The sequence below is a fragment of the Mauremys mutica genome, chromosome 3 (genome assembly GCF_020497125.1).
Source record: "Mauremys mutica isolate MM-2020 ecotype Southern chromosome 3, ASM2049712v1, whole genome shotgun sequence".
In the NCBI taxonomy this organism is placed as follows: domain Eukaryota; kingdom Metazoa; phylum Chordata; order Testudines; family Geoemydidae; genus Mauremys; species Mauremys mutica.
This window is the reverse complement of record NC_059074.1, coordinates 165,373,599-165,390,921: the sequence shown is the minus strand read 5'-3', so window position 1 is coordinate 165,390,921 and position 17,323 is coordinate 165,373,599. Positions and strand designations below refer to the sequence as shown.

Genomic DNA, 17,323 nt, shown 5'->3' with positions numbered 1-17,323 from the left:
AGTCAACCACACACTTCATTTGGAACCGGAAGTATGTAATCAGGCAGCCACAGAGACAGAAATTAAAAAAAAGGCAAGTACAGTACAGCACAGCGTGAAACATAGACTATTAAAAAACTAAAGGGAAAGCAGCATTTTTCTTCTGCATAGTAAAGTTTCAAAGCTATATTAAGTCAATGTTCAGCTGTAAACGTTTGAAAGAACAACTATAAGGTTTTGTTCAGAGTTACAAACAACCTCCATTCATTCCCAAGGTGTTTGTAACTCCGAGGTACTACTGTATAGCAAAAATTGATTAAACTGAAAGTTGTGGGATTTTTAAGCCTTTACAACAAAGTTTTGTATTAATAAAGGTCTCATTGTTCATTTTTAACGAACTGATTATTATATCTTTGAACCCACCATGTAAAGTACATTAATGCACTTTAACTTCACACCTTCATTTAATTTGGCTCAACTTTGTTATGAGTCCCTGGTTAGACATGTCCTCAGTGAAAGCTTCCCAACTGTAAGACCAGTAAAACAGTGGAACAGACTGCCTAGGGAAGTTGTGGAATCGCCTTCACTGGAGGTTTTCACAAAGAAGGCTGGATAGCCATCTGTCTTGGATGGTTTAGACACAACAAATCCTGCATCTTGGCAGGGGATTAGACTAGATGACCTTTGCGGTCTCTTTTAACCCTATGATTCTAAGAGGCCAAGGAATGAACAGATATTGATATGTTCTGCCCTTTCATCCCTATAGTTGGGGTCCCTCCACGTCAGGGTTGAGGTACATTAGTAGAACAATAGGAGGAAGGGTTATACTGGTATCCACTTTAAAGTAAAACTAAACATTTCAATAAAGTCTTTGATAAAAATGTCAATAAAAATATATGAAATATATTAAAAAGTATATTAAACCCTGTGAAATGGAAACAATGTTGAAAATGTTGGAACTTTTTGCAACTTTTTATTTAAAGAAAAATTTCAACCACCTCAAATTCTGATGAAAAAGTGTATTTAAATAAAAATGTATAATACAATGCATATTATAGGCAAGGCTGTTTGAAAATTGTGACTTCTGCCTTACTCTTTGCAGTTGTTTGGTAAGGTGAGGCAAACTGTCCCTGTTTTGTTTAAAACCAATGTAGAATTCCCATCAAGATCTTAAAGGAATAGGCAGAATAAAACATTTAGAGGCAACAATGCATCCCGAAGTATAAACTTAAAAAAATAATAAACACATAGTTAAAACTAATTTCCTGCTACATAATCATTCCATATAGGTAATCATCAAATGAATGTTCCTTCCTTACTAATTCATTGCTAGGTTAGATAAGATCAGGGGCTTGGCTACACTTACAAGTTGCAGCGCTGGTGGAGGCTTTCCAGCGCTGCAACAACACCCCGTCCACACTTGCAGGGCACAACCAGCGCTGCAACTCCCTGGTTGCAGCGCTGGCTGAAAACCCATCCCGGCAGGGGTATAAGGAGTGCAGCGCTGGTGATCCAGCGCTGCCCAGCAGGTGTGGACACTCACCAGCGCTTTACCTGTCCTCCAGGGAATAAGTAGTTATCCCAGAATTCCTGTTCAGCCACTCTGCACATCAGTTTGCACTCTACTGCTCTTGCCTCAGGTGACCCGCCCTTTAAAAATCTCCTTCCTGTTTGCTGCAGCCAGGTGTGGAGTGCAATCAGTTTTAATCAGTTACAGGTGACCATGCCTCCACGCGGCAAACGAGCCCCAGCATGGAGCACTGGTGAATTGCAGGACCTCATCAGTGTTTGGGGTGAGGCATCTGTTCAGGCACAGCTGCGCTCCGGCCGTAGGAATTACGATATCTTTGAGCAGATATCAAGGGCCATGCTGGATCGGGGCCATGATCGGGACGCAGTACAATGCAGGGTGAAAATTAAAGAGCTGCGGAGTGCCTATTACAAAGCCCGAGAGGGGAATCGACGATCCGGAGCTGCTCCCACGACCTGCCGTTTTTACAGGGAGATGGATGAGATACTTGGGGGTGACCCCACTGCCAATCCCAGGATAACGATGGACACTTCTGAGCAGGCTGGGGGACAGGAGGAGGAGGCGGAGGAGGCGGCGGAGGCGGAGGCGTGGGGGGGGGAGGAAACCGCGAATGAAGCTCCTGGCATGGGGGAAGAAACCGCAGATTCCCTGGAGGCATGCAGCCAGGAGCTCTTCTCAAGCCAGGAGGAAAGCACGCAATCGCAGCAGCCAGCAGTTGCAGAAGGACAAGCAGAGGAGCGTGTTACCGGTAAGCGGCTTTTATTTTCTGGGTGAAATGTTTCTGGAGAGGAGGGGGGGTTATGGATGCATGCATGCCAGCCTCTAGATGTGGAATAGCCCGTTGATGTGGTCTATCACGTCGCGGTAATCTGCCTCAGTTATCTCAGCAAAAGCTTCATCCAGAGCGTGGGCAATATGCCTGCGCAGGTTTATAGGCAGAGCCACTGTGTCCCTTGTCCCAGTGACGGTGACGCGTCCGCGCCACTCTTCTGCCAGTGGTGGGGGGACCATTTCTGAACACAGGCAAGCCGCATAGGGTCCCGGGCGGAATCCACATTGCTCTAAAAGAGCCCCCCGCTGTTCCCTAGTGACTCGCAGTAGGGAAACATCTTCCAGGATTAAGTCCTGTGAAAAATGTTGGGAGACTCTTTAGTGAAGAGATAGGGAGATAAGATCACCCCTGCATCTGCATCTTCATTTCACTCAACCCCTCTAGCACTCCAGATTACCCGAAGCAACCAGCTCCCCTCTTACACCCAAGCCCCACTTCTCCCCATATAAGCACTGCTCACTCACCATGTCGTGGCTTCTGTAGTGTTATGCGTGTGGGTAAAAGAATGCTTAAATAAGAACTCACTCCCTCAGTGTAACAATTCATGTCTGGAGATAGTGGATACAATGCTGCCCGTGTTAAATGTTGTCATTTCTGTTTCTACAGTGACCTTGACTACTGGACTGCCCAGATGTTCAACATCACAGAGGCTTCAAAATTTGAGAAAAAATCCCCGAAAGAGCAAAGAAGACATGCTGAAAACTGTTCTTAATCAGTCTGCTCGAGAGAGTAAGGACTTGAAGGATTGGCGAGAGAAAGAAAGCAGGACACGCAAGAGAAATGCAGTGGCCAAGAGGAAAACCACGGAGCGGCTGCTAAGCATCCTGGAGCGCCAAGCGGAGTCTATAGAGTCACTCGTTGCCATGCAAGCAGAGCACTACCGTGCTACTCCCCCACCCGCCCCGTCCTTTGTGCCTTGTGCCCCAATGTCAGCTCAAACCACCTTTCCCCAGCATCCAGGTTCTTACCACCACCAGCTGCCTCCAACACCTGTACGTTCCCCAACCAGCCCTGATACCTACCACCACCCTTACCCTCTGCATTCAACCCCCATCACCATGCAGTATATGAACCCTGAAGTGCAGGATTCATTAAACAGCAATCCAGACAGGGCATATGCAAACTTGTGACTGTACAGTTCACCAACCCACACCCTGCCCTCTTGTGTTCATGAAATGTTGTGTGTCTGTCTGTCTGTCAAGGAAGTTTTTTTCTTTTCAATAAAACAATTCTTGGCTTTGAAAACAGTCTTTATTATAGCAGATAGTGAAAGATACCTTAGCCCAGTAAAGAAAGAGGCACTACAAATCATATTATTATTATGGATAATAGCATAACAGTGTAAGCAGTGCAATTCACTCCCATGCAAGGCAGCAAACATTATTGTTGGCTTTCAGCCTCAAATTCTTCCCTCAAGGCATCCCTAATCCTTGTAGCCCTGTGCTGGGCCTCTCTATTAGCCCTGCTCTCTGGCTGTGCATATTCAGCCTCCAGGACTTGAACCTCGGTGGTCCATGCCTCACTGAATGTTTCACCCTTCCCTTCACAAATATTATGGAGGGTACAGCAAGCGCATATAACCGCGGGGATGCTGCTTTCCCCCAAGTCTAGCTTCCCATACAAGCAACGCCAGCGGGCTTTTAAACGCCCAAAAGCACACTCCACAGTCATTCTGCACCGGCTCAGCCTGTAGTTGAACCGGTCCTTGCTCCTGTCAAGCTTCCCTGTATAGGGTTTCATGAGCCAAGGCAGTAACGGGTACGCGGGGTCTCCAAGGATCACAGTGGGCATTTCGACATCCCCTACTGTGATCTTCCTGTCTGGGAAAAAAGTCCCTGCCTGCATCTTCCTGAACAGGCCACTGTTCCGAAAGATGCGTGCATCATGCACCTTTCCAGGCCAGCCTGTGTAAATGTCAATGAAACGCCCGCGGTGATCCACAAGCGCCTGGAGAACCATAGAGAAATACCCCTTCCGATTAACGTACTCTGATGCCAGGTGGGGGGGGGCCAGAATAGGAATATGCGTCCCATCTATCGCCCCTCCACAGTTAGGGAAACCCATGTGTGCAAAGCCATCCACAATGTCCTGCACGCTCCCCAGAGTCACGGTCTTTCTTAGCAGGATGCGATTAATTGCCTTGCAAACTTGCATCAAAACGATTCCCACGGTCGACTTTCCCACACCAAACTGGTTCCCGACCGACCGGTAGCTGTCTGGAGTTGCCAGCTTCCAGATTGCAATAGCCACTCGCTTTTCCACCGTCAGGGCAGCTCTCAATCTTGTGTCCTTGCGCCGCAGAGTGGGGGCGAGCTCAGCACACAGTCCCATGAAAGTGGCTTTTCTCATACGAAAGTTCTGCAGCCACTGCTCGTCATCCCAGACTTCCATGACGATGTGATCCCACCACTCAGTGCTTGTTTCCCGAGCCCAAAAGCGGCGTTCAACGGTGCTGAGCATTTCCGTAAATGCCGCAAGCACTTTAGTGTCACACGCGGCAGGCAAATCCATATTGATATCATCGTCGGAATCCTCACTGTCACTTTGGAGCTGAAGGAATAGCTGGACTGCCAAACGTGTTGTGCTGGTGACACTCATCAGCAGAGTCCTCAGCAGATCGGGCTCCATTTGCCACAGAAATCGCGATTCACACAGAGAGTAACAGAAAGACACTCACAATGGCGCCAAACGCTGCTGGAAAGAGTGAATGCTGGGATGTGAAGCGATGCACCACGGGGCGCTGGCAAACAGGAAGCGGAATGACCCGCACACTTCCTTCCCCTTCCCACAATACTCAGCGCCAAAACGGCGCCAAAACGGGACGAGGTGCTCTGTGGGATAGCTGCCCACAATGCACCTCTCAATACAGCGCTGGAAAGTGCTGCAAGTGTGGCCACACTGCAGCGCTGGTAGCTGTCAGTGTGGCCACACTCCAGCGCTGGCCCTTCCACAGCTGCATGACCAGCGCTGTAACTCCCAGCGCTGCAACTTGTAAGTGTAGCCAAGCCCTTAGTTGCAGGTGGGAGGAGAGGAGAGATTGCAAGGAAAAGGAATGTGTGGGAGTAGAAAAAAGTATAGTAATTTTACCACCTTTCAGAAGAAATCCTTTAATACATGAACTCTTGAAACTAACTAGTTCACATTGAACATGAAATGACACAGGCCTTACTGAAGATACTGTACTGAACTTTCAAGTTATTAAAGGGCTTGCAGCAGTAATCCATGTCATCTTGGATTGAAGTTTCCAATGTCAGTGATCTTAAAAATCACCCAAATAACCAAGATTATTTGTAGTCTAAAGTTTACATCTGTTATTCAAAGGCTAGGAAAAAAAATATAAATACTGCCAATAAGAGGCTTTGAACAGCAGAAGTCATTTTACCCTGGGAATAAAAACTAAGGGAAAATAAAATCAAACATTTTGAACTACTTTAAACTTTCCAAGGAAAATGAAGTGAATTCACCTCTGACTTCTAAACTTCTGGCATGTTCTGGTAGATGTAACAGGCAGTTTGAGGGCAGTATGCATCTCAGATAATTGAATGATGACCTGTGGAAAAAAAGGTGGAAAGTACAGTGGGCATTTATGGAATGTAGAAGAAGTGATATGCTTTAAGGGAGGAGAAGTAAGTCACAAACTGAAAGGCTGGATACACTTGTGAGTGCACAGAGTACTTTTCTATGTATGCGATAAATGACTCAAAAGAGCTGTACCAATTGGCTGAATCTCAGCTACCTGACTTAAAATAAAAGAAAGTTCACTGAGGCATTAATTCTTGACACTTTCAAATATTTTATAATGCTAAAGGAGTTAAACAACCTGAAGATTACTGACCTCCTGTATAGCAAGGTAAGTAATTCAGAAATATGGAGACTCTGCCTCTGGGTATTAGCCATGGAATAGAGTGCCTTTCATCTGTAGGCAAATGATTCAGAACCAGCCCAGATATATCATTCCCAAAAGCTGGTACCATCTGATGGCTCTTTGGATTAAGATAAATAGCTCATTTCACACAGATCACCAGTTTTCATTGGACAAGTATCCACAGAAAAACTGCCACTGCCACAACTAGCAGAAATTGCAACACTGTAGACTATTTCAGCAAAGAGGCTGGTAGTGACTGAAGCAGCACTTGCAATGAACTGTACTTCAAAGTGGTACTTTGAGGGGAAGTTTGCGATGGCAGTACCCATGGTGTACCCACTTTGTGGATAGAAAGAGAACATGTTGCCAGAATTCAGCCTCGTACCTTTCACACACATACAAAGAGCTGTAGGGAAAAAAAGTTGGTAGAGTTTTCTTCCAGAGTTTTCTAAAAATTGCCTTATGTTCCACATGGCACCAGCCTTATGTACATGACATGGAGTTTCTTGGAATGTACATGTTTTTCTTAGTAGATATACATGCAGAAACATTGATTTCTAACACATGCTAACATCACACTTCAAGGGCTTATTAGTACTAGAACTGGCCAAAAACCATTTGTTTTGGGGGAAAAAATTGAGCTGTTATAATGTGTTTTCATATTGATACAGAAAGAATTTGAGACCTTTCAAAACTTCATGAAAAAAGTCTGAATGTGTATAAAATCTTTTACTTTAATCCTAAAGTTCCATGTGTAGATTCTTTGTATCTCATTGTGCTAGATGGGGGGGGGGAGGGGGAAACTACCACCACACCCCTCTCAAAACCCTCCAAATAGAAGAGGTATTTTTCAACTTGGCAGTTGGCATCAACTTTCTCTGCAACAGATGCATGTCCACATGGCAGTTTTACAGCCCCGCAGCCCGAGCCCTGTGAGCCGGAGTCAGCTGACGCAGGCCAGCTATGGGTGTTTAATTGCTGAGTAGACAAATCCTTAACGGGCAACCTTGTATAGACAGTAGAGAAAAGCACTGATCCTGCATTGTGATGTACACTGTATTTCAAAAATTATTTGACATCTTCTTCAAATTAGTCCTAAGAAGCAAAAGACAACTTTGGCCTTGCATCTGGGTTGGGAAAATTGACACACTATTGCCTTCCATTCTTATTTGTATTTATGACCTCAGTTGTGTGTGTGTGGTCTTGGTAAACTGGCTCAGAAAATAAACTGTCTCTATTTTACTTCTTTATCTAGACACACTACTTTGGCCTTTGGTTTCTCAGCAAGAGCCAGCAAGCACGATGGGTAGAACTGGAAAAACCTCTGAAGAAACAGCTGGACAAATTTGCCAATGAGCCTTTGCTTTTCTTTGGGGTAATGTTCTATGTGCCCAATGTGTCCCGACTGCAGCAGGAGGTCACAAGGTATGTGAATTCCTTCTGTTGATAGTAAATCTGTAGCAATAGCTGGGTATGAATGGACAATTACTCTTTTTGGTTTTGATTTTTAAGATTGTGTCATTTATTTTGTTCCCTTCCTGTCCGGTTCCAAGTAAAACCAGTGAGAGAAATGACCAGTTGGCATATCCATTTGAAAAGATTTACTCTGCGTGTTGCATCAGCTAGTGTTCTGCAAAAACGAGATGATAAAATACACATTAAAAACAGGAGATAAAAATGCTATCTGCCTGCATCAACTGGCAGGGGAACTTGATAGGGCCAGCAGTGAAGAGGGACAGCCCCAGCAGCGAGGAAGGGAGACACTCACTGAGGGACTCCATGTAGCTCCTCTCCATCCATTGGAGTCTCTGGCACCCATTGACCGGTTGGTGGAGCGGGGCACTGATCTCCTAGCCCAGCTCCAGGGATTTAACATGGAGCACAGGCCATGCAGAGCCTCTTTTGACTCCATTCCAGAAGCCCGCCCTATCCACCCTGAACTAGAAATGGGAATCTGGCCTGGCAGATGCTGAGAGTCTAGCCTGTTGCCTGTTTGCTTCCACCATGGGAAGTGGAGGATATCTGTCTGAAGCATCAAAGGTCAGTTGAGCGAAGACTAGTAGGCAAAGTGTCTAATAATTTCTGACAAATCTTGAATAACAGGATGTTTATGGAGAATAGTCAAACTTAAAGTAATGACAACAACCCACAGACAGACAGAACGGCATATGACCACTGCTCCACGTGAGGCAGCTGCTCCCCAGGATGGGGATTTGACTACCCTATTTCTAGGAGAGGAAGCTTTAACTTCTAGTCAGTGCTCCATAGGATCAGTGCTAGGCCATGTTCCGTATTTGAGGGTGTATTGACTGGCTCTGTCCTCCTGATGGAGTTTCCAGAGCTCCCCTTCCTGAAAGTACTGCTCTTTGGTGTATGCTAGCAGCAGCCTTGTGTCTGGCCTATTAATTACAAATTGTATTAATTGGAATTTGATTTTGTTCGAGTATGTTCTTCTGATCAAACATGTCATTCACTCCATTTAAAGGTGCAAAACTACCAAAAACAAACCAAAAATGTTACTGCCTGTGAAGCCAATGAGAGAGCCTTGCTGGTGGTGAGCGCCTTACTTCAGGAATTTTGCTCTTGCTTGAAATACGTCTAAGCCTAAGCCTGGTCATGTTTAGAGTGTGATCTAAAACTCCTCTCTTAATCTAGGCTTTCCACTAACTGCAGGGCCTGGAATTCCTGGCTTTGATTTATATTCGTGGATTGTTATATAAAGTGTTCAGGGCAACAAATATACATGTAGTCCACAAATATTCAGAATTCAAGGCAATTCGTTTACTGGCAAAGTTTTCTCTGCCCCTGCACTATAAGATTAGGAAGTGGTGGTTCTGTAGTGGTTTATGAGCCAAATGCCCCTCCCGACTTCCAGGAGTGAAGGGACAACCAAGAGCCCAGATCCCACTTCTTGTGGTATGGAAGAGGGTGGAATCATCCTTGGCCTTTGTGGGTGGAGGGAAGGTAGGATGTCCAATTGGCTGTGTGCTCTCCTGCACTCTCCCTGTGACACAGGGAGTCTGATATGACAGTACTCCATACATTGTGAAAATACTGATGAGAGGAAACTATACCCCAGAAATGTAAATTCTGTCTCTTTAAAGATAGAATGAGCTTGACTCCATCTAACACCTCCAGATAGCGACAACTCAGTTGCACATAAGCATCCAGTAACTGTGACTAAGGAGCAGGCAAGATCAAAGGGGAGAAATGCTAGGATTTAAGAGGAAATTGGGAAATGGTTTCCAGCTAGGTGGGTGAAAGTTAGGGGAGACAGGAACAAATTGCCACTGTCAGTATTACGCTCCGGCTGGTCCACCCAAGATGGCACAGCTGACCAGACATTTACTGGTTGGGTTTGAAGAAGCACTCAGCAGTGGCATAATTGAGGAGTTTTACCATTGACTTCAATGGGAGCAGAGTTAGGCCAACACTGAGCGCTTCTGGAAATCCCACCCGGGGGGGGGGGGTAAATTCACCTTTAACGCCGTGGAATGATATAGGAAGGCTGTTACGCCTTTTAACATAAAAATTGTCCATCAGTTAAAAAGAACTGGGATCCGCAGGGCGGGATAGAGACTCCTGAAGCCCTGCCTTGCCTAGACAGGAGAATTAGTATAATAAACTGACTACAGATCAACTTATTAGTCACCTAAACAGGGCCCTGTATTTGGGAAGATGATACTGACTCTTCATCTAAATCACGTGAAGTGAGCCCATGAAGTACGGTGATGGTTGCCTTTATAAATGCACATTATGATAACTCATTATTGGATGAGTGAATAAGATAACAGAAAGTCCATGGTGGCAGAAAACTACACCAAGAAATTTTAGGTAAAAGTGCCTTTCCAGTTTAGAAATTCATAGCAGAGTCTAATATAAGTGCAGACTCTTTTTTGCTGTGTGAGCAGTGGCAGTTTTACTACTTAAGTGTTAGCAAAACTATGTGACCTGATTTCCCACAGATTTTTCTAGGATTTCTCAAACTATCTGCCCCTTAATGGCAACTGTAGCAGAAGCAATTGGGTTGGGAGTAGGGGTCTTGGCACATTAGCAAAAGATTTATTCATGGAAGGCGCTATTTCAATTACAGGCTAGTTAAACAACAACTTTTCCAGTCATCCAGCTGTTCTCCGAGTTACCAGCCATCACAGGTGGAAATGCTGTCTGCTTTGGATATTTAAAGCGCCTTGGATTTGCATGGTGTCTGATAAAGCAGTCTTTGTGATGCCCTGCAGAGTAGATATTTGCATAGATTAGAAATTATAAGTCTGCCTTTTATTTGCTGTTAACTCAGAGGAGGCATCCTTCCAACCATTTGTGCTTAAACATAAGCCTTTGTATTATGTCTAGAGCAAACCAACTTGTTTTCATTGAGCTGTTGTTCTGCAAACAGACCCCACATGCTCTCATGGCTGCCTCTCATGTGGGTGTAATACTGTTTTCTGAACAAGTGTCAGTCAGGCTGTCCCCGCTCACTGCAGACAGTTCCAGGAGAAGTGTGGAGATTGCATTTTAGTCCCTCGATCATTCCGATCTTCAGGCATGATCTTGCATGGTGGTGTGCATCTTGCAGTGCCTTTTTTAAAAATTCCATTTTGCAGGAGGAATTCAGTACCTTGTAGAATTTAAGCCCATTATTTTGAGTGATATTAGTGTTTGTCCCCTTGCAGAATTGGGCCTCTGGGGCCAAATCCTGCAAGATGCTGAGCATCTTTCCTTGCATTGCAGTCAGTGGGGTTCGAAAGCATACAGCACCTCACAGGCAGCATGCTGCATCTTGGAGGATTTGATTTGTCTGTGTAGGAAGATCAGAGTACTCTGCATCTTGTAGGAGTCGGTCAGCACCATGGTGGATTGTGCCCCTAATCTGAATCCCACTCCCAGCTCTGCATTTTCCTTGAGGAAGGCAATGTACAGCTTTTATGCAGGGACCAAATTTGGAAAGGGACAGTCACAACTGCACCTGCAAAATTTGGAAATGAATGTGTTTGCAGATGGAAAAGGAGCGTTTGTAGCTGCCAAGCATGTTTTTGAAAAACTGGCCCCAGCACTACCCTCTTTTAATTCAATTTACATCCATTTCTTCTTATGTTTCATCACCACCTCTTTTTTTTCTCCCAGCTTTACTGTTCATGCTTTAAACAAAGGTTTCTTCTTCACATCCTTTCTCATCCTATTTTATTTTGCTTCAAATGCAAAGTGAGGAATTGATAATGTGCTATTACCATTAACATGGCAACAGACTGTTATGAACGGATGCTTTTGACTTCACTGGAGAATAGGACTGGGGGAAAATCTGGGTTGTGACTAGATGTGGAACATAAATATATTCAGGGGGAAAAACAGAAGATTGCTGGCAAGATCAGTTTGTTTTGTTCAGGTCTCTTTTTTTCATCTCTCCTTTCTGATTTTTTTTTCATTGAGGAAAAGTCCCTCTCTCAGCTATTTGAACTTATGTTTTCTTTGAATCTATTTTGTTTTGTGTTTTTTAGATAAGTTAAAGTTAAACATCATCAAATGCTGAGGAGTGTGGTTACTGTTTTTACAATTTTTAATACAAATGGTTTTTGCATTAGTCACTGTTGTTTTTAAATGGTGCTTTTAATTGCCTTGATAAGGATAACACATTTTTCTATTCCAGTCAGTCCCTCTTTGTGGCAAGCTCAGTGATGTGGAACGTTTTTGGCTGTTAATGTGGTACAGTACATAACTGCTTTTCTTTTCAATTTTGGTCACATCTGTACCTGGTGGCTGAGTGTCTCTTTGTCTGCTTCAGAATTCAAAGTGGAATAATGGATTTGAGCAATATAGCAATGCCATTGGCCAAAATAGATATTCAGAACATCATATATATGTCAAGAAAACCATGGGGTCTGTACCATAGGATTGATTCAGCCTAATCAAGAGTGCATTTTCCTGAAGTAATGAGACATGACAGACTGTATGCAGTGCTGATTAATGCACACTTCTGGTGTGAAGTAAGGCATGAGGCAAAGAAGTGCCACATGCTTGTATCTTACTGTGATTTTACAAGAACAAGAAGAAACGTAGAAAGATCCTTAACATTAATGTTGTGTAAAAGATCATCAGAATTTTTAAATACACATAATTTCAAATGTAAATTTGTAAACTAAATAAAATAAAATGAAATGTCTTGTTGCATGATAGGCTGGGAGAAATGTGCGAAAACTGAGTGACTGGAGAAGAGAAACAAGGAGGGATTCAAATACACAAGGCCATAGGGCTTGGTTACACTTGAGAGTTACAGCGCTGGTGGTGGCTTTACAGCGCTGTAACTTACTCCCAGTCCACACTGGCAAGGCACATACAGCACTGTATCTCCCTGGCTACAGCGCTGGTTGTACTCCACCTCGACAAGAGGAATAAAGAGAACAGCGCTGGTGCTGCAGCGCTGGAGTGCCAGTGTAAACAGTGATTAATCTTATTACGCTGTAACTGACTTCCGGAACCTTCCCATAATGCTTTTTAAGTAAAGGTAACACTCTTTGTTTTGTTGTGATGCCTTTCTTTGTTTCTTTGTTTGGTTGTGAACTCGGGGCTCCCGGAGCTGCTTATCTAAAGAACAAACACAGCTACTGTTTGCTCGAGCAGAGGCAGGTAGAGGTATCCCTTTGGAATGTTTGCTTGAGGAGAGAAGCAGCACGGCATGCGGGGGGGGGGCGTTTCGGAGTAGCTGCTTATCTGGTCTGTGAGGAAAAAAACAGAGGGCTATTTGCATTTAGTGAGTGAGAGAGAGGGGTGGGGGAAGGGGTCGGAACTTGCAAGGCAGGGAGCTGACACAGTGTCAGCTCCAAAAATCCACTCTCTCTGTCTCCCCCACACTCCTTGTCACACTCCACACCCCCCCTCTTTTGAAAAGCATGTTGCAGCCACTTGAACGCTGGGATAGCTGCCCATAATGCACCACTCCCAATACCGCTGCAAATGCTGCAAATGTGGCCACATTGCAGCGCTGGTAGCTGTCAGTGTGGCCACACTGCAGCGCTTTCCCTACACAGCTGTACGAAGACAGCTTTAACTCCCAGCGCTGTACAGCTGCAAGTGTAGCCAAACCCATAGTCTGATCTCTCTTACATCAGTGTATGCCTAGGTTAACTCTACTGAAGTCACGGCTGTTAATTCAGATTTAAAACTCCTGCCTTTGCAGCCAAGTTCTTAATCACTGAGAGCCTGCAGAGGCTGTGCAAATCCTACATGTAGATACTAAACTTCTCAAGATTGATACTAAACTTCTCAAGATGATACTAAACTTCTCAAGATTGATACTAAACTTCTCAAGATAGTTAAGACCAAAGCAGATTGTGAAGAACTTCAAAAAGATCTCACAAAACTAAGTGATTGGGCAACAAAATGGCAAATGAAATTTAATGTGGATAAATGTAAAGTAATGCACATTAGAAAAAATAACCCCAACTATACATACAACATGATGGGGGCTAACTTAGCTACAACGAGTCAGGAAAAAGATCTTGGCGTCATCATGGATAGTTCTCTGAAGATGTCCACGCAGTGTGCAGAGGCGGTCAAAAAAGCAAATAGGATGTTAGGAATCATTAAAAAGGGGATAGAGAATAAGACTGAGAATATATTATTGCCCTTATATAAATCCATGGTACGCCCACATCTCGAATACTGTGTACAGATGTGGTCTCCTCACCTCAAAAAAGATATTCTAGCACTAGAAAAGGTTCAGAAAAGGGCAACAAAAATGATTAGGGGTTTAGAGAGGGTCCCATACGAGGAAAGATTAAAGAGGCTAGGACTCTTCAGCTTGGAAAAGAGAAGACTAAGGGGGGACATGATAGAGGTATATAAAATCATGAGTGATGTGGAGAAAGTGGATAAGGAAAAGTTATTTACTTATTCCCATAATACAAGAACTAGGGGTCACCAAATGAAATTAATAGGCAGCAGGTTTAAAACAAATAAAAGGAAATTCTTTTTCACGCAGCGCACAGTCAACTTGTGGAACTCCTTACCTGAGGAGGTTGTGAAGGCTAGGACTATAACAATGTTTAAAAGGGGACTGGATAAATTCATGGTGGCTAAGTCCATAAATGGCTATTAGCCAGAATGGGTAAGAATGGTGTCCCTAGCCTCTGTTCGTCAGAGGATGGAGACGGATGGCAGGAGAGAGATCACTTGATCATTGCCTGTTAGATTCACTCCCTCTGGGGCACCTGGCATTGGCCACTGTCGGTAGACAGATACTGGGCTAGATGGACCTTTGGTCTGACCCGTACGGCCTCTCTTATGTTCTTATGCTGAAGTCCGCAGTAAAATATATAAGTGGCATTTTAAGTCTCAAACCAGTGGCAGAGTGTTAGACATCCCTCATCTGTCCCACCTCACAGAAAGCCTCACTCCAGACAATGTTGCTGCACGTGTTATTCTTAAGAACACCTCATTTTCACAGTGGACTGTTGCGGAAGCTTCTGGCATTGCAGCATCAGCCTCTCTCTGAAGCAGGTTGTTATCTCATACAGCAAGTGAGCACACTTTGATTTCTCCTTAAGTGCAGACTTTATCCGCTCTATACAACTTCACCTGTCTGGCGTTATCAGCTCTAGCCATTGGTATCTCTAGATTCTGATGTCTCTGTTCTGTAGCTTTTCAGTGCTCTAAGGGAAAAGACTGTTTGTTTTTAACTGTTTGTTGTCCAGTTAAGTAACTTTGAAGGCCTCCAGAGTGTATTGTTTTTGTGTTACCTGATAAGGCACTGGGCCATATTGTCAATTGCTGTAGCTCCATTGACTTCAGTGGTAGCGGTTCCAGTTTACACCAGCTGCAGGTCTGGCCCACTGATTGTAACTTTAAAAGAAGTAACCATTTTCAGATATAGAGATCGTAGCGAAAGAGCACAATAAGCGTTATCCTAAACAGCAGGTATTAGAAATGGAAAAGAATGGCTGAAGTTCTGTCTGTCTGTCGCCATGTCTAGTTTTAACAGTTCCAGCAGTCAGACATCGATCACTTCTCTAGCGGGGAAACTCTTTCATAGCCTAATAGATCACATGGTTAGGAAGATTTTTTTTTTTCCTGACATCCAGTCTAAATTGTCCTCTTCTTAGTTTTATCTCTTTTACTCTAGTTAAACTCTGTTGTCCCCCACTCAGTAATTCCCTCCAAGGAAACTGAATGATCATGCACGTTAAAGAGATACTATAAAAGTTATTAGTAGGCTACACATAGACTTGCTTTGGCAATTGTCTCATTGGCCTTAGCTGAAGGATTACTCCTGCTATAGCACTTTGGATCAATGTGATGAAATAAAGAAAAGGACAAGTTAGACTTCAGCATAAAAATCTTAATAATGAGATTGGATTGTAATACAGTCTCCCAAAGGAAGCAGCAGAAACTTGAATCATATAAATTCATAGTGGACAAAGCAATGAAATTTACCTTAGGGAAGAATCCTGTATTAGACTAGATAATCTGAAGTATTTTCCTTTTCCTGTTTCAATGTTTCTGTGACAATTTTTTTTTAAACTACTGGATTTCTTTAATACTGATAGTTACTGCAGCACAAAATATATTCACCAGCTTTATGGCCCTTCTCTATTGTAAACAAAGCAGTGTTTAAATGGCTTTAATATTTTCCTTTAAAAAAAACAAGCAAAATCTGAATGCTTCACATTGTTACAGTGTGATGGGGGGGGGGGTGTTCGTTTTTTTTCTTTAACAACATTCAGTGGATTCTTTCTCCATTTTTTATGTTAGCTAGAAATGTTGTTTTAATGGCTGGTAAACTCTCTTGTGGACTTAAAAATAAGAGCTTCTTCAAGGCAGACTTAAGATTCAGCATGAATTCCTGTTTATAAAATAATTTGCTGAGGATTGCAAACACTTCTCCCTGCTGACTCCCTCCAGTGAATGAGGAGCTTGTTCTCTCTGTGTGTTGGTTATTGAAAGCTGAGCTTTTCGTGCCAGATATTTTCAGAAGCCGTTGACACCCAGATCTAATCTAAAACATTATACTATGTTTTTAGCCTGGAAAGCGAGTGTGTTTTCATGCGTGTGGTGGGGGTGGAGTTGAGTACATATTTAACCATTCCATGGAATAATGTTGTGTAAATATAAGTGTTAAGATCCAGGCTACTTTAAAGCAGCGGGGGAAAAAAATGCTGGTTAGTATGTTTTGAAGGTCAGAAATGTTGTAACAGCAATGTCCTGGCATTAGAAAGCATAATGCTTTCATGTTGATCATTAGGAAATATTACTTCATTTTCATTTGGGGGCTTAGTCTCATATTCATACACGTCACTCCCATTGGGACTTGTGTACCTTTTAAAATCAGCCGGGGTTTTGTATAGTGCCTTGTTAAATGGCAGCATTTCCCCAAGGGCTAGGTTTTGAGTTGTTAGTATTCTAAAGTTATACATCTTTATCATAGATATTTAAAGATCTGCCTTTGCCATGCTGGTGGAAGCAATCACTAGTGGGAGAGGGTGGATGGCCTGGCCTGCCCTTTCTTGGGCTGAACCCACCCCCATTGTGTGCTTTGGCGGCTGGCTCTCAGCCCCTTTGCAGGAGAATGTTCCTGACTGAAGTGGCATAGCTGGGGCCTACCACCCAGGAATGACTCAAGCCCATTGTTAATACCAATACATAACTTTACAGGTATATTACACCTACTGTACACTAATGTAAGAAACAGTCTTGCCAACTTGCATCCCACTTGCAACCCACTTGCATCCGAAGAAGTGGGTATTCACCCACGAAAGCTCATGCTGCAAAACGTCTGTTAGTCTATAAGGTGCCACAGGATTCTTTGCTGCTTCTACAGAACCAGACTAACACAGCTACCCCTCTGATACTTGCCAACTCTTGTGATATCGCGTTTCTCACAATAGTTAAATCCTGAGCTCCTGGAGTCATGAAATTCCATGAGAATTTCTATTTTCATTTTATACAAAGTAACAGATTTCTAGCCAATGTGGTTCCAAAGAAAAGCTTTAAGATGTGATGCAAGTGCACCTTAAAGGCTCAAAACCCAACATGAAAATAAAAAGAGCCCCAAACATATTGTTTTAAAAATATCTAATTGATTTAAAAATAATCTGGACTCAGGGTTTTTTAATGCTTGGGGGTT

At 43.5% G+C, this 17,323-nt stretch overlaps 1 protein-coding gene across 1 annotated transcript in view; it reads left to right on the top strand.

Annotated features, from left to right (window-relative positions):
- Nucleotides 1–17,323, top strand: part of PTPN14 (protein tyrosine phosphatase non-receptor type 14) — a 197,183-nt gene that overhangs the window by 92,398 nt on the left and 87,462 nt on the right. The window contains exon 3 of the mRNA XM_045010243.1: nucleotides 7,463–7,632. Within this exon, the coding sequence (XP_044866178.1) occupies nucleotides 7,463–7,632 (170 nt within the window). The remainder of the gene's footprint in view (nucleotides 1–7,462; nucleotides 7,633–17,323) is intronic.